We start from the raw sequence: 22,168 nt of genomic DNA, 5'->3' as shown, positions 1-22,168 counted from the left end.
GTATTCTATTGCACTCCTCAAATTTGAAAGCTAGGAATCAAAATAATCTGTAACTGGCATTTAAAATATGACCATCTTTGCTAGCTTCTCTGCAAGATTATAATACTTGTAATCTAATTGAGATATTTTTAGAGCTAGAAGTATCATATCCAGCTGGGAACCAGGTTGTCTCCCCATTGTAAGACATCCAAAATCTTAGATAGCAATCCTTAAACATGTTACATGAACGGTTCTGTATCTTGCCAATATTTGTGTTCACACCACTTATTTCCTCTCCTTTTCAATCAAATGCACAGACACAAGTGAGAAAGAGAGGGGAATGTTTTCTTTGACAAGTTGCTTACAATAAATGGGAGATTTTGAAGGTGCCGAGAAATTTTGAATGACAGAGATAGACCAGAACCCTGTGGTCAGAGAAAAAGTGGTACTATCAAAAGTGCATAGCAAAGCATGAAACCAATTGTAAAAGGAAAAGTATTGTATGACTTTGTACTCTGTGACTATATATTCTGATGATACCCCTATCCCATAGACTTGTTTGGGCACATAGAGTCTGGAATGGTGGTAAGGAAGTGTTACTGGTATAGACAGTGATGCTTCTACAGCTGGCAAAAAAATGAATTATGCAGATCATCCCAAGCAAGGCTCCATAGAGCCTTTACATTAAAAAAAAAAAAAAAAACAAAAAACAAACAAACAAACCCCAAAACCAAAACATTAACTTTCCATGCATAATGGACCACGATATCCATATGTATTGCATTTGTTTGAGATATGTTCCATTCCTTTTTGCTGGAATAGTCAGACTGAGAGCAGGTTTCACTATATATGGCACAGGGGTACTCTGGGCCCAGAATGGGTGTTACCTGATAGTGCATACACCGGATCAGAGAACAAATGCTAGATATATTTGCATAGCTTGAATTCTTTGGGTGTACTATTCTAATATTCCCATGGAAATATGGTACTTTTCTGTCCCTGATTTTATGTTGATATGTAAATCAAAAATTCCTGCCAGTCCAGCACTGAATATTACCAGCCTTCAGCCTCAGGTTCTTGTTGATATCTGGTTCGTATTCAGGTATGGTGAATGAAATATTTCTGTGGTGTAATGGTAATTAATAGCAGAGACTCAGAAACAGCTCAGAAATCAGGTGTGTCAGATGACCCAAGTTAGCACATGCAGGTGAGTTTCACAGTGCAGGATTAAAGTGTTTTACCTTAAGATCTCCTGTTTCTATCATATGATTGCAGAAGAAAAAAAAAAAAAAGGTGCCTATTACATCTAAAGTGAAATGATTCACTGCAGAGTATCCACCATCTTCCTTTCAGGGCTATATTTCAAGAGGTTTGGCAGTGAAGCAGACTAGCTGTGTGGGAACAGAAACTTCCACTGGTGAACAGGGAGAGTGGCTCTGTAACATCAGCCGTGGAACAGAAAGATGAAAAATATGTGTTTGGGGGGGTGGTGTAATTTTAACAAATGCTTAAATGTTCTTGAACTTAATTGTTTGGGTTTTTTTTTTCTTTTGAATACACAAACAAGTCATTTCATATTTATCACACACACAAAATATTGTGTTTCATCTGGAAAAGTGTATTTTTTCCCTCCACGAATTCCAGTTGTTACAAATGGGAGAAGGTGGTGAGAATATGTCTTGGTGAATTCCCCCCAGCCCCGCAAAAAGATGTCTTTTTTTTTTTTTTTCTTTTTCTGGAAGCAAAACCCAAGCAGATACTTGATCAGAAAGGCACAACGTGGTGTTTTAAGGCACTGACAGAGGAGAGGAGGGCAGGATTTGTCCACCCCGGAGGCAATACTGCCCGTGTGTTTCGTTCCTGGATAGAGCGGCGGAGGGCGGGGGAGCCGCTCCTCGCCGGCAGGACGCGCCGCTGGGAGGGTGGGGGGCTCCCCTGGCCCCGCTTCGGCGGCAGGTGGATGCTGCGATGCTCGTCGCGGGGCTTCCTCGCTCTTTAGCGCTCCAGCCAAGGTAGCTGCCGGTCCGTATTAAATGGCTGCCTGCTTTTCGTGCTGCCAGCTCTTTTACGGTTTTGCTGGTTTTTTGGGGTTTGGTCTTTTTTTTCAGCCCTGCAGTCTCTCTGGGGCAGCGCCCCCTCTTCTCCGCCCCGCCGCTCCCCCAGGTGAGGCTTCATCCCACCGCCTCCCTGCCCGCCCCCGCATCAGCCCTTCCTCCCTCCCCCTTCCCGGGCAGCCAGCCCCCGGCCCTGCACCCCTCCAGGCTGCTCCCGGGCCAGGGTGCGTCTGTGTGCGGGCTCGGGGGTGTGCATACCCGGGGCACCCCCCGGCCCCGGCTGTAAGAGGCGGCTACCTCCGCTTCCCGCGAAGTACACGCGGCGGCAGGAGGCGGTAGCCCAGCCCGGGGGCGGCGAGGTAGGGAGCTCCGGAGCGCCTCAGACCTGTGCGTGCGGGACCGAGCCGTGCCGGGGAACGAGCGGACTGGAGCCTCGCTCTCTGTGCAACACCCTCACCCTTGTCCCTCCCACCACCCCCCGTTTGGTGTGGGTTGTGGTGGGGTTTTTTTTTCTTTTTTTTTTTTTGTGTGGTTTTTTTTCCCCCTCCTCCACCCTCCTGCAGCGAGTTAAATATTTCTTTTGTTAATTGACGCCCCAAGTGTTCCCAATCCCTTCCCCGCGCAGCCCGGGCCGGCCTAGGACGTGTGCACGCCCAGATATGCTCGGTGAAGCAGCACAGATCCGCGGGGCTGAGTCGGTATGTGGGTGAGGAGGTGGTGTAAAAGGAGCTACGAGCACAAAGCAGATTTGTGAGGAATAATTTAACTCCAGTGTCTGTTGTTTTTCGGGGTTTTGGGTTTTTTTCCTTCTCTTTCTCCTTTCTCTCTTTTTTTTTTTTTTCCTGCTCAGGATTTAAATGTCACTCAAAGCATCCCCAAATGAGCTTTCTGCTCGTCTTCGATTTCTTCCGAGGCATTAATTGGATCACACGCTGCATTTGAAGAGCTTGGGTGTTTTACCCACGAAGGTAAGTGTGCCTATGAACTTGCACCGGGTCTGGATGATCACTAAAAGCTTGACTGCCTTTCAGGGTGGTGTTTTTCTCCCCCGCCCCAGCCCCGTGGCCAGGCTTAGCTCTACCTCAGGAACTTACATCCCTGGGTTGAACATCGGTCGATATATGGAAAATACGCCGGCGGGGCCGGCCGGGGGGAGTGGGGCCGCGTGGGGTCCGCGCCCGCCCCTCAAGCACCAGCAAATGACCCGTGGGAGCCGGCGGCAGTAGCTGGCGACTCCCTCAGTTCCCAGTGCCTCTGCCCCAGGAACAGCGCCTGGCAGCACAGTAAGGAAGGAAACAGCCTAATCCTCTCTTGCAAGAAACTGTTCGTCATCATTTTTTTTTTTTTTTCCGTGAGAAATACTGTAGGCGCCCATCTCCCCTCCTCCTCCCCCACCGCCCGCCCCCGTTGCAAGCGCCGGCTCCTTTTCCCGCACCTCGCCTCGCTTCAGGCGGTTCTTTCCAGGGACTAAAAAGTTAAGCTGCCCCCTTTCCCCCCCCACCTGCCCCTAGCACCATACGTACGCTGTGCATTCCCCTTTTTAACCTATTCCCCCTCTGTATAATCCGAGTCCGTCCAGCCCACGCCCCCCCCCTTCAAACTAGGTTGCAAAGCCGCTGTACCCTGCAACTCCTAAAACTTCTCTTCTTGCTGTGATTTATATTCTATACTAACAAAAAGGACAACAAAAATATACTCGATCCTCCTGTGGATGACTTTAAAAAAAAAAAAATAATGCATTTCCTTCTTCCCCTTTAATTTTTTTTTTTTTTTTGGCAAGGAAATTTGCTCCATCTCCAGCAGCAACCACTGCTCCTTTTGATGTTGTGGTACGCCGTGCGCATGCGCTTCACATTAGAATTACTGCACTGGCCAGAATAAGTTGGATCTCTTCTTCTCTTCACTGAAACCCTAAATCATATCAAAAGCTAAAGGGATGCTGAGAGTCCGGAAAAAGGGTTACTTTGGGATTTGGTCATTCCCTTTATTAATAGCCGTGGTGTGTGCACAGAGGTAAGTGATGAAGCTATCTCTTTTGCTTTACTTTGAATTGCACTGCATGCTGCTGCTGAGAGGAATGTACAGCTCGGGTCTGAGAAATAAGAAATAATATAGTATTGTTCTTTTTTTCTTTAGCGTCAATGACCCTAGTAATATGTCACTGGTAAAAGAGACCGTGGATAGACTGCTGAAGGGCTATGACATTCGTTTGAGGCCAGATTTTGGAGGTAATTTGACTGCTTTTGAATAAGAGAGATTACACATCCGGGCTGTGTACCTTTGGTGTGTGTGCTTTTTAAACGTGTTGTGGGTGCTGTTGCTTTGGGGGTGTGTGTGTGTGTTGCCGTTTTCTGAAGCTGATCCAAAGTTAAGCCCATTGTTACTCAATTTTCTTAGCACAGGATGCTCTTAATGTGATCACTTAAATTTCTTGCATATTTGTAACTGGTCCCTCATTTTGTGTGTGTGTACTGATACTTTATTAACCTGTAATTAAACCCTTGTTTAGCTGGTTTTATCGAGGTGCAGATCTCTTAAGTTTACCCAACGTTTGTTCCTCTCAGCTTAATGTGCCTGTGATCACAGTTACTATTTTTGAGTACAAGATGTGCTGTTAACTGATACAAAAATGTCATTTAACCCCCTGCGTGCTCCTACTTCGAACTAGTTTATTTCGGACGTGTTCGCTGTGGGTGTCCCCTCGCGTCCCCCCACCCCCCCGCCCTTCGGGGGGCTCACTGGCCGCCGTCCTTTGGGCTGCCCCTTCCCCCAAAGCGCCGGGCTGAGGGTGGCGAGCCGGGTCGTGTCCGCGGAGGCCGGGGCCGGAGCCGCGCTTCCCGGCGTGGGAAGGGGGGAGCCCCCGCACCCCCACACCCCGAATGGCCCCGAGCCGCTGCCCGCCCTGGTCCCTCCGGGTGCCTATCCGTCGGCGGAGCGCCCCGCTGTTAACACGTGTGTGCGTGTTATATAAAACACCGCTGCCGGGGGGCGCAGAGGGTGAATCCGGTGTAAGCGCACGTTCCCCGCGGATCGGTGGGAGCCCGCTTTTGCTTGTTTTGGGAGGGCGGGGGAGGGAAGATGTGGGGAAGACTTTTTGCTTTCCTTCTGACTTTATGGTTCTGTTTAAACGTCCTTTCGTTTCTACGCTTAGTCCTGCTAACTCTGCTAAGAATGAGTTAAGTTCTTAGAGATCACATTGCGGACCATCTTGTTGGTTTGCAGGTCCCCCAGTGGCTGTTGGCATGAACATAGACATTGCCAGTATAGATATGGTCTCAGAAGTCAACATGGTGAGTATTTAGGGTTTGGGGCTGGTTGCTCTCCGAGGGGGTGGCTGGCGCTTCCCCCGCCCCTGCCAAGGCGGAGCGATGCCCGCGGGCGTGCGGGGACCCGGCGCGGCCTCCTGCCCTGGAGCGCCGCCGCGGCGGAGCGCGCCGCCTCCTAGAGGGTCGGCTGGGGGGAGAACGTGGAGGAGGGCCGTGTGTAACCCTCACCCCCTCAGCCCGCGATGGAGTCGGGGGCGGTGGGAGCCCCGCGGAGCCAGCGCCGGCCGCAAGGCCGGTTCCTGCGGCACCGCTCCCGAGGCGCTGCCCGCCCGCACGGCCGCGCAGCCTTGCCGCGAGCAACGGCGCCCCCTGCCGGCCGCGCGTCCGCACGGCACCCCGCCGCCACCTGGCCGCGCTGCCGCTCCGCGGGGCGCCGCGCGCAGGGGGCCGCTCCCGCGCACCCGGCCCCGGGGCCGCGCCCGCGCAGCGTGCTCCTCGCCGGATCCACCTCCTCGGGTGCGTGGGGAAACCGAGTCGAGGTTTTAATGGCTAACCTGTTCTCATGCCTTTCTTGGTTTATTTTTTTGGGTGATATTAAAAAAAATAATTCGCTGTTTTGTCTTAGAAGTGGACTTTCGATTAAAAAATAAAAGTGGTTTTTACTTTTGTGTGAATCCAAAGCTTACCAATTTTTTTTGTAGACTGACACTATTTTGGATGGTCCTGACAGAGTCAATGATTTTACAAGTTCAATGTTTGAAGACATATGTCTCTCATCTAAATAGTTTGAACTGACTGCCTAAATGCTGAACTTGTTTATAGCATAATAAAACTTTCTATGTTTCACTTTCATTACCTGGGAGGCTAATGAAGTGTGGAAAAAATTGGAGAAGTCTCAGATTCGTGGTGTAGAAGAAGCTGTTCTTGGTTTAGACTAAACTTTTCTAACATTTACTTTTCTTATTTGAAGATGTTTGTGGTCAAGTTTTGAAGTTGTTATATTAACTTACATCTTCCTTGGTTAAGGACACAGAATTTGGCCTAATACTTTTAAGGGTTTATACAAGAGGGACAAAACAAAGACACTGAAGCATGGTAGCAGCAACTGATACAAAATAAATGTGGGGTTTTTTTGAAATGTTTGTTACTAGTGATAGAAATGTATTGTTTGAAACAAACTTTCCATTATTCTTGAAGAAGTTCTATGGAAACATCCTTCTAAATACAAATGTGACTTTAGGGATACTGCTGTAGCTGTAATGATGCATTTGAAAATAATATTTTGAAAGTTACCAGTTGTGTTAATATTATCCTGCTACTAAAATGTTTTGTTGAATTCCTCAGTGGCATGTTTGGGTTTTCAGACTTGTTGCACTGAATGAATTGGCAAACATTTGTTCTCAAACATTGTGTGATGTACAGGAGGTTTTTTCATAGTGTAAAATATAGCCCTTGGCCTAATTTGAGCATGACATTACTGGTGGTTGTACTGTGAGACTGGGAGGTCTTGGTGACACGGAGCTTGCGACTGATCTTTTTCAAGATACCAGGAAAACTGTGAATATTTTCACCTTGAGCAACATTACTTGTGAAATTTTTCAAAGTGGCTAAAATGGGCTTCCAGACTTTGTTTCACTAAACTTATAATTTAATATTGTACCTTCAGGAGCTTTAAATGCAAAGAAAGAAAATTGCCTTGTATTTTAAACCACTTGCTTTTCATTAGAAGAACTATGAGTAGGAGAAATATGGACCTACAGAGTTAGTTCTTAGACAGCCATGAGCAATGTGGGAATGATGAGGGTTTTCTTGATAGAACTGCAATCTACTAGGTCAGTGTTACATCCTTGCATCTCTTCAAAACTGGAAGGTAGTGCCGAATGTTTTCTTTTCTTGTGAAAAGATTGTGAAGATTCTTGTGAACCTTCTTTCATTTCTTTCAATGTTTTCTAGAAATTTGGCCTCCAGTTAAAGGGGATGGCATATCAGAATACTGTGATCTGACACAGACTTACTGTAAAACTGACTATTATTTTAATATTCTCTAATCAGTTTATTGTGTTTCTATAATGAAATGTTTGACCTTAGTCTGAAAAGACTTTTCTAACAATCTGCAGAACTCTGGGAGAATGGGGGGAAATGTATAGGCAATTTTGTCACACATGTTTGCCTAAAGCATTTAAGCTCTGGGCTTATTTCACTCTAAGAAGCTACCTATTTCTTAAAACCAGGCATTCATTTTACATAATTTTTTTCACTTACAGTTTCAGAAGAGATTCCAAACCAAGATTATTTTCTTAATCTGCTTAACTGCAAAATGTAACATTTAACAGTTCGTTTTATAATGATCTGTATAGCATAACCAAGTACTAATATACACTGATAGGCCTGAAATAAATGAGAAGAGAGACATGCAAGCAGACAACAAAATACTTAGTATACAAGGCCTTAGCTCTTTCCTTGCAAAGCCACCAGAATTTGGTAGAAACCAGGAGGAATGCCATTGAATGCTAGTTGATGCAAAGCCTTCTGAAATAAAACAGAATTTTTTGGATTTATGGACCTAATTCCTGAGCCATGGGCTTGCTGTTGCTTTGCCTGTAGTCATGGCAAACGCTACTGTCTTGAGATAAAGGCAAATCATTGCTTGGGGTCATGTATTAACATTAATGGATCAAACTTTTGCCTTGGGAGGAAGGCTAAGCAATCATAATTATTTATCTTGACATAATTTCTGTTAATTCCAATGTTAATTTACTTTAAAAATTATCATCCTTACATTTCTCTTCCAGTTTTGACACATTCCATCTACCATATGCATTTGTGCCACTCTGCAGGCAGAAGGCTTGTCTCCAGTGTCATGAAGTAAATCATAAAGTGTTTTTTTTACTTTGTCGAACAGGAGAATTTAGAGTAGCTGTTATGGAAAGTAAATGTGTGGATTGTCAAGACTATTATTATTGACTTTGAATTCTTAAAGAGGGGGTAAATACTTCACATAATAACAAACTTGTAGTGTAACCAGCTGTACAGTTGCCTTCCAAATATTTATTGTATGCAACAAACTGCAAGCTGTTTAACCTTTTGTAGTCAGAAGCTTGAACTGGCATGTATTTTAGTTTTCAAAAATGGTTTTTAAGTACTGGTACTTGTGAACATAATTCTTTCCAGCTCTGGGGAATGCACTGAATGCACATGAGAAAAGTGAGAGCTTCAGGCATATGTAGTTGTTGACAAGCGTCATGACTATTTGGACTCATTTTTTTGTATTTTGCAAAGAAATAATATACCTCAGGTAATGATTTCATGCAGTGCAATAATGATTATGGATAATTCCACTCACCTCTCTGGACCAGGCCCTGCAGTATTGTCGAGTGTATGCTTTATGTTAGTTATACTGTAGATTTTCTTAAGGCTGCTTTTATTCAGGTAATAATAGAAAACAAACATGGAGAGGTGTGAAGGCTACTAAAATGGTTTTCCTGGGCTAAAGAATTTGATCTTATATAAGATTAGCTGTATTGCAGTGACTCTAATATAATGCTTTCAAGATAGTTTCCAGGTGTTTCTTACTGTACTTGAATTTTCTTTTTAGTTTCCTTTTCCTTAATACCAATCACTGATTGTAAAAATAATATGTTCAGAAAGCTTAATAGTCTCTTTTTCTCTTTCTCTCTCTCTTTTTTTTTAATAACCAGTGCTAGCTAGGATGTCACACTTCCACATTTCCATCTTCTTAGTTTAATTATTGGAGTAGAACCCTTGACAACACAGCATCTAAGACTTCTCCATTCTATTTTTCTCCTTTTTCCTCCCAACCTTTCCATCATCAACTGTTTTAAAAAATTTGGTGGTACAGGTTCATTAAGAAGTACAGAAATAAATTTTTTTCCATAGACACCACTGAAGATTCTGCATAATGTCGTGCATTTGATCTATCTAGATAAGACATGAGGATTTCTATGGATAATGTTGATCATGTGGTGGGTTTCAATGTCTTGGCTTATTTCCTATTAAATAGGTCAACATTTTCTTTCTCTTTTTTTTCTTTTTTTTTTTTCCTTGGTCTGTGGCTATTTTGGGATTCTAGTACGGAATGTCTTGAAAAGAGAGAGAAATGTTCTCTGGATTTTATTTTTTTTTTTTTACCCAGGAATTATATACTTTTTGAGGTAATGAGTTGTATATTTAATTAAGTATAACTATTCATACTGTGGGTTGTTGGGGGTCTGCAGAGAGGTATCCGAACAGTTTATTTAATTTCAAGTATTTGCTTGCTTATGATTGTACCGATTTTGGCACATGGACTGACTGTGTGTACATGGTGTTAAATAGATACAATAAATTGGTTTGTCTTAGTGGGAGCCATTAGGGTTGATTGAGTGCATAATCCTTCCATCAAGTGGGAGTTGGAGAAACAAAGGAGCTGTTATCATCTGTGAGGGGAAAGCTTTACTTATTATTGTATGCCAATTTTTACACAACAGAACCTAATAACTTCAAAGCTTGAAAAAGAAGCTTTTTTTATATTGTATTTCATTTCTATATTCACGATATGCCAAAGTTGCATAAAATAGTAAGTATAATACTCGTAGATCAGAATATTCTTAGCCTAAAAAAGTGCAGGCACAGCTGTAATTTGCTGATCGACCTCTGACTTTCAGTTGCTTTTGATAATAGAGACCCAGTAGTGGTTTTCTTTAAAATCTCTCAGGTTTTCTGGAGAGGATATTAAAAAAGCTCAGGAGACAAGGTTTAGATTATGACAACAACAGGAGCTGTGTGGCTACCTCTCAAGCAGCAGCAATTATCTTTATGTGTGAAAAGGGAAGAGATGGCTTGTGATATAAAAAGAAATGGGGGGTAAGTGATAAGGAAATAGCGTGGAGCTGTTTCAAACCAGAAAACTCAGGAGAAAAGTCCTGGTAAAGAAAAATAAAGAGAAAGAAAATTGTAAAACAGGACAAAATGTCCTATAGTCACTGGTACAGAAAGAGGTGAGGAGAATGGTTCCTGTCAGCAATATCTTCTTTGGTTGATCCTCTCTGGTTGTACATGTTGCTGTACATGATCCATAGACAGAATAAGGAGAGGACAGGACTGAAAATGCATTGAAAATTAAGTACTAGAAATACTGGGAAGGTGTTGCTTCCCTAATCCTAAATGCTTCCTGCTGCTAGAGACCATTGATTTTATTATTCCCACTGCATCATAGATGCATATGCTTCTTCACACAAAATTGCATTTCTCAGCGGACAGTTTGAATTTGGCTCTCGCCAAATTATTGTGCTTGTACACCACTGACTCATACTGAAGTGTCTACAGAGACTCCTGTGAATGCAGACCAGGTGATGTATATCTTAGAAGTGAGAACTTTTTTTACTGAAAGCACTGTTTCACTTGTTCCTTCAGTTATTGTCTGGATAACATCACAAGACCTTTCTTTTCAAAAAGGAGTAAATTGCATTAGTATGGATTGCCATTTCTTGTTACTACGTGCCTCTAATTTAGACTTTTTCCTTTCTGAGCTCTAAGGTATGTAAAAATAAATAAGAGCTCCCATGTTGAAGTAAAATATTTATTCTTGGGGATCAAAGCAAGTATTCATATTGGTATGTTACATGTGGATTGATGTTTTCATGTTGGTTTTGCTAGAATATATGTAGCTACAGTATGAAATGTTTTCTCTGGAACATATATGCAGGAATGTAGTGAGTTTGTAACTACTTTTATAAGCCAGTTCAGAAGCAATAATGTATTATGTATATTTATATATATTATGTGCATCTATATCTAGAAGTGTGACATGTTTCTTGTTTCTTTTTAAGGTAAAAATAAGTGGCTTGTTAACTGGATTGCACTTTCAGCGTGCTACAATGTTGCAAAACTTTAATCAGGAGAAAATCTTCTTGTTTCATTGGTGACGGTGATTTTTCAAAGGGATCGCTTGCTTCAGCAGACCAGGGGATGGTTGTCAGTAATTTAACGGGATTGCCTTGGAGGTGATTTGTACAAGTGAATTAATAATTATTGCCTCCTTGTTTTTAGAAAGCCTTGTCCTGTAAGTACTTGAGTAATTTGGCTCCTACCATAGGAGGAAAAAAAAAAAAATTATCTTTAATATGTTTTATGGTCACTGTCTTGGAGCTAAAGCGTGGGAATGAACATGAAGTGTACTTTGTTAACTCCTACTATAGGCTGCTTTATTTCATAACTTTGCTATTGAAAATCACATAAAATCTTTATAAATGAGCCATGTAGTAGAATGAAAGATTTTTATGTTGTGCTCTACAAACTTGTTACAAGTTTAAGCTGTTCCAATGGTTGTATTTGTGCTTCTTAGTGACTCTAAAGTCTTTCAGTGCACCGTGACTAAATCCTTATTATTCCTCCCTTCCTTTTTTTATCCTCATACCCTGTGCAGCCCACTGCAAGGTTTATAGTAGAGCCTTTAGTATTAACCATGCTGAAGTACAGTCTTGTGTAGTAATGATTCTTTTATTTTTCTATAAGTAATCCAGATTCCTTGTAGACTTTTAGTGGTTAATGCTGTAGGTCTCTGCAAGTGCTTGTATGAATTAGGGAAGCAAGACTGAGACCCTTCATTTCAAAGGAGGGTACTCATTCATGAGGTCATCTTTGAAATGCCTCTTAACTAATGGAAGGTAGCATCTTGTTTGTCTTTAGAGTTAAGAACTTTAGAAATAGTTAAATGTCTTGAGTTATACTGAAAAATTGTTTACTATGAGTGGATGCAATCTGTAATTTAAAAATAAATGAATGTGCGTAATTACATTAAAATTGCAGGCATACTGTGGGTTGACAAAAAGATAAACAGGACAGAAGCAGTGTTTTTGCTTTATTGTAATTAGTCTTACTATGCTTCTACAGGGATTCCCACCCTGCTCACATTTCTTGATAGCAATGCTATGTACAATGGACGTATAATGGCTAGTGTAACACAAGCCTTGTAGGAATAGTGATATAGTGGGCATATTTACAGTTGCAGTCTTACTTGTCTGAAGGCCAGGTTCTGAAGTAGCAGTGCTCTCACTTTATAGGTGTTGCCTACAAAGATCTTTGCATGCAAATTGTCTGGCTGAGTATTTTCAAATTAGCTAATCAATGCAAAGATTCTCCCAGACCTGGAATCACATCTATTGCATGTGTCCTTTTTGTATGAGTTTTGCAAATAAGTGTGTAAATACTTCCCAATCAAAACTAAAATTTCTGTTCTAAATATGAAAAGATATTTAACATTCAGGAGGTTGACAAGTATGCAACTGAATATAGAATTTGTAGATCATATTTAACGTAGGTTGTCACAAGCCAGATAAAGCATTTCGAGTCAGCTCTTCCTGTGTCCCCAGACTTAAAGAACAAGGGGACTGCTATTTCTGTCTATCTTGAGCTGCTTTTTGTGTATCTCCATCAAGGTTAAATCCTATTAATTTTTATTCTGCAAATACTGACAGAAGGATTGCTTTGTTAGTTTTCAAGTAATAAGAATTTAACTACATGGGGCAGGGAATAAAGCAACCCTTCTGAGATGCATTTTGCATTTCAAGTGTGTGCTGTTGTAGTAGGTATGGCAGAGTGTTTCCACTGATTTTTCCTATAGACAAACCACTGATTCATTGTGGTTGTGCTAAAAGACAAATTCAGCTCTATACATTTTGAACAAGTAGAAGAAAAAATTGCAGGAAGTTTGGCCTCGGACAGGGGTCCAAATATTAAATTGCCCTAATGAATGCATATTAAAAAAATCTGTCTGCTTGAAGTGGAAAGTCCTTGTTCCAGTGCCTGCTCCCTGGGCTATTTCTTCTTTCTTTTCTTCTTTAATAAATAGGAATTTCCATTAACTAAGCAACTCTGTGAAATGGTTTAAGCCTCAGAATTTTCCTTCACAGATGAGCGTTCTGATTGCTGCTCTTGAATGTCTCCTTCCTGTGGTCATGAGTTTTGAATTCTTTGCTGCATAGTAGCCTGGATGCAGTGAACCTCTATTCTAGATAGCTTAGTAGCCTATGGTGGTTGTGAGTGGAAGTATTCAGGTTGCAGAGGAACAGGAACAGAGGTCTTTCATGTCATGAAAGCATCCTTTACCTTCTCCTCTAGTGCTGGAAATGTCTTTAAATTACAGTAGCCATGACTTGCTGTTATTTTAGGCATGACTTAAGCATACTAGCTTTATCTACTTTTCCTGAGATTTAGCTATTGTAAACCTGTCTGAGCTTAAGTAGGAACAACATGCCTGCTCACCTGGAACAGCTCCATCCTGAATAGAAGTGCAGTACAGATCTTGGGAATTGGGAAATTAAATAGTTAAAATGGCAGAAACTTTTGCGTCTAACCTTTTCCAGATATAAGTTATCACAGACAATTTTCTCAAAAAGTTGTTTTGAATTGACATAGGGAGAAGGGGCCTAATGTGCAAAGTGCCCTAAATGTTTTTTTAGATATGACTCTTGGAAAAAAATGGGGCAGAAAGCATAGTTAGGTAAAGATCATGCTAAACCCATTTAGATGAGAAGATCTTCCAGAAAAACTTGTGGGTTTTCATATATTTGGGATGTCTGAGAACTGCAACTCTTGTGGTTTAGATTTTTCAGAAGTGTTTTTCATTCAACTTCTTCCATTGTGTATGGCAATAGCCAGAAGTTCCTATTGCTTTTGAGGAACTGAAGTAATTTATTTCTCTGAGAATTACCTATTAAAACATGTAATAATTAAGTATCTGAGTAAGATGCTGAAGCCTTTTGAAAAATTATTTCGCTCCCATGGATGCAGAGCCCTTTTGAAAATCTGGTCCTAATTTCTATTGTAGATTAATTTTATTTTTTTAATGGAAGTTTAAATTTGTTTTTAACACTTAGAACAGTGATCCTTTCTGCTCAACTGAGTAAAATTAGTGCTTAAACTTGTTTGTTCTCTGTATAGGCCTTCAAAAAGGTATTTGTAAAAAAAAAATAATATATATATATATATACATACTTTATTGCATCCATTTAGCAGTAGTAGTGAAATATTGTTAATACCTTGTGGTCCATAGGGGTAAATATATGTTGTCATTTGCAAAACAGTTATTACCCAATAGTCCAGAAGTTGTTATGGTCCATTGTGTAATCCATATTTGTTTCTTTTATAAAGTGTATTTTTGAGTTAATAGACTCTGCAGCTCCAAAGGAGTTGTAGAGCCTTGTGGAATTTTTTTTTTCTCTTTCAAGGACTGCTGACCCAACAGGCCCTGTTGGCTCCCTCAGGGGTGTCAGAGTAGCTATGTTAATCCATGTTTGACAAGATGTGCGCTGAAGGAGTCATAAAATTCAAGTAAACTAAAATTAGTTTGAAGGTCCAGTAGACTGAGTTTCTAAATTAAATAATTTATGAGTGTAATCTTTTTATTATTCCTTATTATGAAATGATTTATTCTTTTAAATAACATTCAGGGAAGAAGGAAATAGGCTTAAACACATATGGATGTCATATTTACAAATAAAAAGCAGCATTTTGCAACTAATTGCATCATTGTTTCACTAATCATGTAAGTCCAGAAATGACCAAAGAAGCCTTTTAATCAGTCTGAAGTCTTCCTAAAATTTCTGTGAATGCTTAATCTGTTATACTGCTCTTTTGCTCTTTTTCGCTGACGTGTTGCGATGCAAGATGCTTTTAGGAATTCCATCCCTAATAGAATTAGAGATGTAATGTTCATATCTTGTAGCATATGCCACCTTAGGTTGCTCAGGATAAAATGCCTAACCACCTAAGTAGATAGAGAAATGATTTTCAAAGTTGCTTTATTTTTTCAATTTTGAAAGAAACCTTTTCAAAGGTGGAGGAACATTTACTGAGTTAAGCATAGTTGAGACCCTTCGTATCAAGTTTCAGTCAAAAATATATTATTATAGCTGATGTATAAGTCCCTGAAAAATAGATTTGTAATGGAAATGCCAGGACACCCTTAACTATAATCATTCTTGTTAGTGTAAATGCCTAGAAATGAATACAGTTTTCATTGATCTACTATTATGTGACACAAGTGACCGCTTACAGAGAAATCCATAGTAATTCTAGTTAACTGGCTGCATTCAAAAATGCAGTTAAAAGTACCCACCTCTCTGCACAGGCTGTGCAGAATGCTTTTGTGAGCTGAAGTCCCACATGAGACTTGTTTCGAAGTCTTAAAATGTGGAAATCTGATGCTGATTTTTCCACCGAGGCTATTTCTGCCCTGTTTTCACAGAAGATTTGTGAGTACTTAAATGACTCGCAATGCAATACAAGATGGCTCCTATAATGTCGCAGACATTAAGTGTGAATGGGGATAGGGTAGTAGTCTCCAAAATTGTTGTTTTGCAATAGGTGCTCTTTTGAAGTGAATGGATATACTTGGTAGTTTTTATTGGCCAGAAAGTCATTAACACCTTGCTGGCAGCTTTGATTAAAGGATAGTTAAAAGGTGATGAGTCCAGTCATAGCAAGAGTGTACTTTTTTGCCCTTAGGCTTGAGTCTGTACCATAACCAAATGCATTGGTGAGGGAGCACTAGGACGCTCATGTGGTTCCTACCAGGGCCAAACTTTGCCTGTCGATAAATAGAAGACATCGGTTTACATCAATATCTTTCTGGCATCCTTTTTACTTTGAGTTAAATGAATAAAAATTTTTGTTCTGAATCATAAAATTATCTAAGGTAAGGTAGATGGTAATGCAAAGACTTAAGTGTAGAATTAAATTTTGATTAACTTCTTAATTTAGTTGAGTTTTTGAGAACACAATGATGTATGAACTTTTGATATTGCATTTGACATTTTAGAGATAGAATCTATGTTACAATGATATGCTGCCAAGATAACAGTTTTGTTAAGGCAGAAGGCAGTAATTATTTAGTAAAGATTCAGAATGAGAGATTTCAATCAAAATTGCTGTTCCTGTATACGAAAAGATTTTGGTTTAAACAGTTTTATGGGGAAATATTTTTTTTGTAATGAAGCATTTAATATTATATGTAATCTAAATTATCTCGAGTTAAATTTTTTGAAAACAAAGAATGTGCATGTGTGTTTTCTCATTAAGTAATTCATACCAAATGACATTTTCAAATGGAGCATGTAGTACTGGTGACAGGTAAAACTATTGTTCATTTTTCTTTTGTATTTTTAAATAGTTTTTATTCCTTTCAGTATCCATTAGCAAATTATATTGGAAAAAGCATATTTATTTATTTTTAAACTGGATATCATATCATAGTTAAATAATATATTGACTGCAATATACACAATGTTTGTAGGTGTTAGGAACCAAAATATTATTTATGGTGGAGAGATTACTATTTCCTCTTTTCTCAAGTTCTGTCTAATAAGATACCACAGCTCTGGGGGTATTTTGTTTGATTTTTTTTTTCTTTTCTGTCCATACTCTGCAGTGCCTTTCTTGACAAATTACATACAACCACTGTTTTTACATTACCACCTTAGAAGTGAATCCCTATATGCTTGTGACTGTTTGTAACTCAGTAGTAAAATTGCTGTTTGGCTTTCTCAGAGTTCTGTGCTCGAGGCGCATTTGCTGTCAAAAGAAACATGTCACTGTTGTTTGGCTGGTGTGGACACTGTATCTACCTCTGCCGCTTTGAAATCCACTATTCAGAGCTGTAGGATGTAATAGGAGAAGTCATGTGTTGAAACCACAGTATCAAGATTCAGGTCAAATATTAGCCAAAAGTTTTAGTAGTACAAATACTGGAGGGCTGAAATTGGTGATTTATGTTACTCCTAAAGAACCGCTATGATTTCATTGGAAAGGTCTAGTTGATCCTACCTTGGGAGAAAAGGAGGGAGTGAGAAATGTGCAGCAGGAGTTCTACATCATAAATATATATCTTCATTACAGTTAGCATTCTAAACAAAGATTTTTGTTTGTTTATTTTGAATGATATCTGAAATGGGAGGTAACTGTGGGTAGTCTTAATTATGAAATAAAGGCGTGAGCCAATATCTGCATTTTACCATCTTAGATAATGGGGAACTGAATATTAAATAGATTTTTATAGATTAATGCTATTAATACATAAATTAATGCTGTTTCATAGATGATAAATGACAGACTCCTTACTCAAGCTTGAAATCTACTTTCCACAAATTGAAAAAAAAAAATTCTATATAGCTGAGGCAAATCAGGAAAATAGTATTGTAGCATATCAACAGAATAGCCAAACTGAGTTATTTTTATATGACTCGGATCTTTACCTTAAATTTTTTCTGCCTCAAAATCTTTCTGCCTCAGTATTGTACCCCTTAACTTTTCTTTACCTTTTTTATTATCTTTAAGGTAAGGAAAACTACAGTTGAGCTTGAGGAACAATAGCCATTTAAAAAAAAAAAAAAAACCAAAAAACAAACAGACATTCTTCTCTGTATAGACTTATGGCAAGATCACATTTCTTTAATTGCTGGATTTTATTTCCTTAAGCCTAGTTAGAAAGCAGTTGTCAAGGAGGAAAGCTTTGTTTGAGTAGGTAGAAGGGCAAAATCTTAAACAAGGGGACCTGAGAGAAATAAGCACATATGGAAGTAGGTCTGGTCCTGCAGTATAGCAGCATTGAGTTTTATGCTATTTTATTGAAATAAACTTTGGTTTACATTTCTGATAGTTGTGATATTCAGGAATGTGAGCTGTGTGAATGCAGTAAGAGGAAAAAGTAGTTTGGGCAGTTAAGTGGCAGTGTTTACATGTATTAAATTGTTTGATTTAGTTATGGTGGTACATATAGTCATATGGTAATGTATTATAAGAAATTATTTCGCACAGCTTAAACATTTTTTGCATTCATGAACCTAAAAGGACTCAAGTCTTTCAAGTTTCTGTGTGCTGCATCATCAAGATAATGGTATTTAGCTGTGTTTCTATATGATTGTGTTAGATTGCCAGATACAGCCTAGGAGTCATTTTTTGACAATAGAGAGCCTATACTATCAACTGAAATGGGAGAGAGAGTAATTTCACTTCTAAAAGAGATTCTTCTCTCTTCTTTCAGATTATAGTTTAATTGATTTTTTTTTAAAATTATTTTTTATTTTACTTTTAAATTTTTTTTCTTTAAACTATTGTGGGATGAATGTTGTTTCAGTTTAGTGCCTTTACCAGACACTGTGGTCAATACATTAGGGAAGACCACATAAATTTAGACATTTGCATATGTTATTAATGTATAAACTATACCTTACAATTTCAGCCTTACTTTGAGCATGTATTGGAGACCTCTAGCACATCTATTTCCAGCATATGTTTGTGCTACATTCAAGTGATTCTGGTGCTTATTGGGCAGATATCATGAATATGGTGGTTGCATTGTTAAATACCTACAGATTTTACCAATCATCTTCTGCAAGAGTATTCTTTTCCAAGAGACTTTTTGAAATACACATGCTGTGATTATTTGGAAGCATTACTTCATCGCTCCTTATTTTTATGAGATAATAAAATGGCTTTGAACCTGAGTGGTTCTAGTTGGAGTGTCCCATGGGTTGAATTCAATGAGACCAGAAATGTAAGGGTGGCTTTGTTTTTGTTGGAGTTAAATATTTATATTGTATTTTTTTTATCTGGGAGAAAGAGACTTCCTGCCTTGAAATGTATGGTTTTTATGTTGAATAACATTTGTGCCTGGAGTTTCTAGGATCAGTCATTACTCCCTTTGCAGACATGTTGACATGGAGTTTTTGCTGTTTTGTTATTGGTTGTGGTTTGTGGTGGTTGGTTTGGTTTGTGTTTTTGTGGGGCTTTTGCTGTATGGTGTTGTGTTTGTTTGTTTTTAATGCTAGTGTCAGTGCAAGCAATTGTCTAAAATATGTTCCATGGCTAGCATTGCATGTGTTGAGACTAATGTTCTGGGGGGGTTGTGTGTAAATTTTGTTGTTGTTATCAGTTTAAGGAGAGGCAGTCTGTAAGGCGAAGCTGCGTTTGTAGAATTAGCAATTTGGTTTCCATGAATGACAGTGGGTCTTGTCACCTACCAAGGACAGAAGGGCTGCTTTGCTACTCTTGCAGCTAATTACAGTCTGTAAGTGGTGGCTCGCACTGTGTTGAAGACAGTCTTCCTTTTGGAATCTTCTTATTTCATCTGTTTATCTTTCAGAAGATTGTTCATTTAGCCTGTCTTCTAAGTTGCTACTGATCTTCATGTTTTAGTGCAATATATATGTATTTTATTAGGGCCACCCCATTTCTAAATTTTTGAGTTACTCGTGTATTTCCAATAATAAATTGAGAATATATGTTTTTATGGAGTCTTTAAATATATTTATGAAACTTCTATTTCAGAACTGGAAGTTAGAACATACAATGTATGTGAGACCTCATGTTGAAATCTGACTGGAAATGAATAGTTACTCAGTATCGAGACAAATTTTTGACAGATATGGGAATTTGATACCTCATTTGCAAATATGTAAGCGCACAGTGTTCCAAAGAGCTTGAAACATTATATAAACAACAACTATTTATATTTGAGATCCTCCATTTTGATATATTTAGATACTAAAACTTAGCCTATAGGAATGTACAGTAAGTGGTAAAGTCAGAGTGTTTTAAAGGAACCATGGAAGATAATTCATCCTACGTGCTATGGCTTTGGAAGCCCATGCTCTAAGTTTATTTAGGATCACTTGTATTTGGTAAGTATAACACAACATCAGTTCTGTCAACAGAACAGGATCATAGAATCATTTTGGCTGAAAAAGGTTTACAGTTGGACTCAATGATCTTAAAGGTCTAACACTGCCAAGTCCACCACTAAACCATGTCCCTAAGTACCACATCTACACATCTTTTGAATACCTCTGGGGATGGCGACTCAACCGCTTCCCTGGGCAGCCTATTCTAATGCTTAACAACCATTTTGGTGAAGAAATTTTTCCTAATACCCAATCTAAACCTCCCCTGATGCAAATTTGAGGCCGTTTCCTCTTGTCCTATCACTTGTTACTTGGGAGAAGAGACCAACACCCACCTGGCTACAACCTCCTTCCAGGTAGTTGTAGAGCATGATACGGTCTTGTGCTCTAGACCCTTCACCAGCTTTATTGTTCTTCTAGATGAAGTCATAACCAAATATTTACAAGATGCACTCTGGTAACATCTAAGATTGTAGATAGAATGAGGTATAATCATTGTGAATTAACAGCAGGCTACTTACCAGACTTGTGAAAGTAAGTAAATTATATGAACCAGTTTAACCCACAAATAAACACAAATAATAGTCACAAACCTTGAAAGTCCTTGTTAGTGTCAATTGATTCAGATGTGTGTGAGATCTTTAAAGTGCAAGGCTAACCTTAGTTTTTAAATACTTTATCCTGCTTGGGAGAGAAGTAAATTACTCTAATTGGCTTGCAAAGAGAGATGATTGGTCTGTGTTTAGTTTTTGAGGAAACATAGTACTATAGAAAAAAAGCATTAAAACATGGAGGAGAAAATGTTCTGTAAAAGGTGATTGACGTGCATAAAGTCATTGATGAAGAAGCATGGAAAAAGATCCCAATGTGTGTGAAAGCCAGGCAGAAGGTTTAAACTACTATTAAGAATATTGTGGAAGGTCAAGGGTCATCTTTAAAGCTCACTGAAGTATTTTGATGAGTCATTTATAAATGTTTTATTAAAGGTATAACAGAAATTAGTATCTTGTGGCTTTTTTTTTTTTTCCACTCAATACATCACAGAAATATAGTAGAAAAGAGATGTGGACAAAAAATTCTGAGGCATCACATTTGTCTCGTTTCCATTGAGCAGCCCCTTCTGTCCCATGGTGGTGAACTCCTTTGTTTCTCCGTATTGGTCCTGTTGGGTATTTCCAAGATACTGCTCATGCAGAAAGCAGCATGGAGGCAAATTCTGATTGTTGTCTGTGAATGCATTCTTGCCTTCCTGCTGTGCAAGAAGCAGGATTTAGGGGCTAAATTGGCACGTTCAGGGAAGCTCTGTCGGAGAATTAGCTGGACAAGAACTGATTTTTTTTTTTTTTTTTTTTTACTACCAGATAAAAACAATCTTTGACTACCCTGGTAAGAAGCTGTGAACTGGTAAATCCTGGTGTCGCTGTTCACAAGTGTAGCAGAAGTCCCTTAACAGACAGTAGTTATTTTTGCTATTACTTACTCATCCTGTGGGTTGGAATTGTTGAAAGTGTTTTTGTATGCAACTTTCTATCTACCGATTTTTAAGATCGATGTCTTCTGGGGGAAGGATGTAAACCTAGTATCGGGCATACCATCATATACGTTTATCTTTTGTCCCAAACACTGAACTTACTTTGCAGAAGTTGGTAATAACAAGGACCTTTTCTGTACTCGTTCTCCAAAGAAAGTCCATGGTTATTAGATCTGTGGGTCTTTTACTGCTAATATCGTTAAGACAAGATTTCCTTTTGAGGAGGATTCTCGCTTGGGGAATCTGAAGGTGGGCAAGAAACAGCAAATTGCACTGTTGTGTGCCTAAGTTCTGTGAGAAGGACAACAAATGGAAGAACAATGTCTATTTATACAAAGGAAAAGACAGAAAAGGGGGTAAGAACTAAGCAGGCACATCTCTGTGTGCAGGGAGGCAGAAAAGAAGAACATGTTGGTTTTAAAATTTTCAGCCCAGAAAATTCCTGACTGCCACACTAGGAAAGTGGCAGCCAATGACATGATAGGAAAGGAAGAATTGTCCGGTTTCAGATTTTCTATTCCTTTTATAATGTACTCCAAATAACTGAATACTCATCAAGACAAGTAACAAGCCATAATAGTTTAACCTTCTGTAATGGAAGGTAAAGTTAAATGATGGTTCCTGTCACTTGTCCCGGGATCTAGGGCTAAGTCCAAAAAT

The 22,168-nt window shown here is 39.4% G+C and overlaps 1 protein-coding gene across 5 annotated transcripts in view; it reads left to right on the top strand.

Moving 5' to 3' along the window:
- The first annotated feature begins 1,858 nt into the window (after window positions 1–1,858).
- Window positions 1,859–22,168, top strand: part of GABRB2 (gamma-aminobutyric acid type A receptor subunit beta2) — a 175,883-nt gene continuing 155,573 nt past the window's right edge. Inside the window, exons 1-5 of one of the 5 annotated variants that reach the window (XM_054842131.1) lie at window positions 1,859–1,991; window positions 2,884–3,001; window positions 3,814–4,046; window positions 4,170–4,261; window positions 5,256–5,323. In XM_054842131.1, coding sequence (XP_054698106.1) covers window positions 3,970–4,046; window positions 4,170–4,261; window positions 5,256–5,323 — 237 coding nt within the window. In that variant the 5' untranslated portion in view covers window positions 1,859–1,991; window positions 2,884–3,001; window positions 3,814–3,969. The other 4 variants (XM_054842133.1, XM_054842129.1, XM_054842132.1 and 1 more) reach the window with 4 other exon arrangements.

This window comes from Grus americana, chromosome 14 (genome assembly GCF_028858705.1).
Source record: "Grus americana isolate bGruAme1 chromosome 14, bGruAme1.mat, whole genome shotgun sequence".
Lineage (NCBI taxonomy): Eukaryota > Metazoa > Chordata > Aves > Gruiformes > Gruidae > Grus > Grus americana.
Note: the sequence above shows the minus strand (reverse complement) of the source record. Positions and strands in the feature narration are given on the sequence as shown.